The 2,226-nt window shown below is 48.0% G+C and overlaps 1 protein-coding gene across 1 annotated transcript; it reads left to right on the forward strand.

Moving 5' to 3' along the window:
• Positions 1-547: 547 nt before the first annotated feature.
• PtA15_3A161 (uncharacterized protein) lies at positions 548-1,936 on the forward strand (the record flags this gene model as incomplete). Its single annotated transcript, XM_053167102.1, has 2 exons — positions 548-1,093; positions 1,172-1,936. 2 exons carry the CDS (start codon positions 548-550, stop codon positions 1,934-1,936), a joined length of 1,311 nt encoding a protein of 436 aa, XP_053018352.1.
• Positions 1,937-2,226: the final 290 nt, after the last annotated feature.

Here is a 2,226-nt window from a genome sequence, read left to right on the forward strand (position 1 = left end):
ACCCAAGAGCTGGCTACTGATTGACCATCCTTTGTTGGCTTGTCATTATTTGGCTGGCTTATTTCGACAACGCACACATCGTCGGAGTCGGACTCTGAAGAAGGACTGGAATTTTCGGAGCTGGAACGTTGTCGGCGTTGAGCGGGCATGATTTCAAATCCCAGGAGCTTGAGAGGCTTGTCGAAATGTACTTGGGCAGTCCACAAGAGTCCCCTCACTCCTGGGGGCTTTGGTTGTTGATTCCGGAAGGTATCCGGAAGTATCCGACCGGATTCCGGATACTACCAGGGTTTGGGTGCGGGATGGATGATATCCGGCTCCGAGGCACCGGATCGGAACCTTACTGAGGATGGTACGCTTGTGTTGAGCTCGACCACGGAGCGCTCTCGATCTCAAAACTTCTGCCGGAGCAAACCAGCTGCAGCGACGAGCTTCGATACAAGGGGAGCAAACAAATTACAGCTGGGTACGCACAGTCACTGTTTTCCAACAAAAGTGAAACATTTTTAACTCGCGGCTCACTCAGTACCCTCCCAGATTTCTAGCCATGCGCAATATCGTAGATCTTCCGTGGCATTTGTTTGAGCTCATCGTCGAGGATGTTACCCAGCGCGACTGGAGGATGCCCTTGAATAGTAACAGGACGACAATACGAGATTTGAGACTGGTTTGCCGGCAATGGGCAGACTGGTTATATGTTCATCATCTCTATCGTACCTTGGCCTTCTCAGATGCTCCTCGGGCGATCGGCTTCATCAACCATATCGCCAATCGACCTGCCCAACTCCTCCGAGCAAGGTGCCAACACCTACACATCTTCAATATCCTGACCTGGGGAGATCCTGCACCCATCAACAATCGGGGATTACCACGAGCAATGAAGAGGATCCCAGGAGAGGAGATCACTGCGGAAATCTTGGGAACTCTAATCGAACTTTTCTCAGGCTCGATCGTCAAACTTAATCTCCGATTCTGGAACATCTTATCACTCCCCACTCAAGTCGTCCAAAGCATCGGCCAGATAGAAAACCTATGCGAGCTCCAACTGGGCCACGAATTGCAGATTCCTTCAACCCGCCCACGGCAGCTCGATGCATTACTTGGACTCGACGACGATGATCAGGATGATGACCACCATGCTCAGCTTTTCGCTCTTGCCCATATGATGCAGGACGACGATGACAATCCAAGCCCTCCAACCGACATGGATCCAGTCGAGTCTAAAATCGATCACGATTGTCTCAAGTCTTTGCTTGTCGTATCCCGGAAGCTCGATTCACTGGATTTAACCGACTTGGATCCCATCAATCTACCACAGCCGATCATCGAATCCAGAACTTTCTCTGGTCATCAGATTCCGACAATCACTCGTCTGGAAGCCGGCTTAGATGGGGAAAGTGTGTCTAGACTTATCGAACTGTCGGTCTTCCTTAAACAGACTCTCAGAGTGCTTTCACTTAGCCAAAGATGGCAAGGGGATTACAGCGAAAAGCTTGTGCCTGTATTCGAGAACCTGAGAGAGAACTTAGAGGGACTATTCATAAACGACGCGAAATTCCTTGGACCACAAGTTCTCCAGCTCCACTTCCCAAGATTACGGGTGTTCAAGACGGTCTTCTGGAATGGACCGCTTGGTAACCTGTTGGATCAGCCCATGTTTTCTTCCGCCCCACTCGACCTACTTGCACTTCAAGCCAGTTTTTGCGAGCAGCAATCGACCTCCGATGATCCTCGCTTGAATCCGTTTTCAAACCTGCACATCTTGAGACGACTAGTCTTTTGCGATATCCCGTCTGATTGGGAGTGTCCTGCCACATACCTAGATCTATGCAGGGCCAAAAATATTATACCTGTCCATCTGACCCCTGAAGATAGTGAAAATATATCCTTGATCATGGCTAGTTCTTCTCTCATCTCATCTATTCTGACTGACTAGTGTCATACAAATAATACTTACCACATTTGCTTTTTTTCTCTTATGCAGAGTTTATGAACGGTCAGCCTTCTTCCGAGTACAACCTTGGTAAATGTCAAGTTCATCTGAGGGGAAAAAAATGCCGTATTCATATGTCAGTCGATGAAAACCAAGTACGACCGTGGCCTACGTATAACATCCTCACTTTCTGTAAGCCTGTCCCTGTTGACAAAACAGATTGGTCTATCTATCTAAACTGTATTTTTATAAAGGTGTATGCTTGAATAAATGATTCACAAATGCTAAATTAT

This window comes from Puccinia triticina, chromosome 3A, assembly GCF_026914185.1.
Source record: "Puccinia triticina chromosome 3A, complete sequence".
In the NCBI taxonomy this organism is placed as follows: Eukaryota; Fungi; Basidiomycota; class Pucciniomycetes; order Pucciniales; family Pucciniaceae; genus Puccinia; species Puccinia triticina.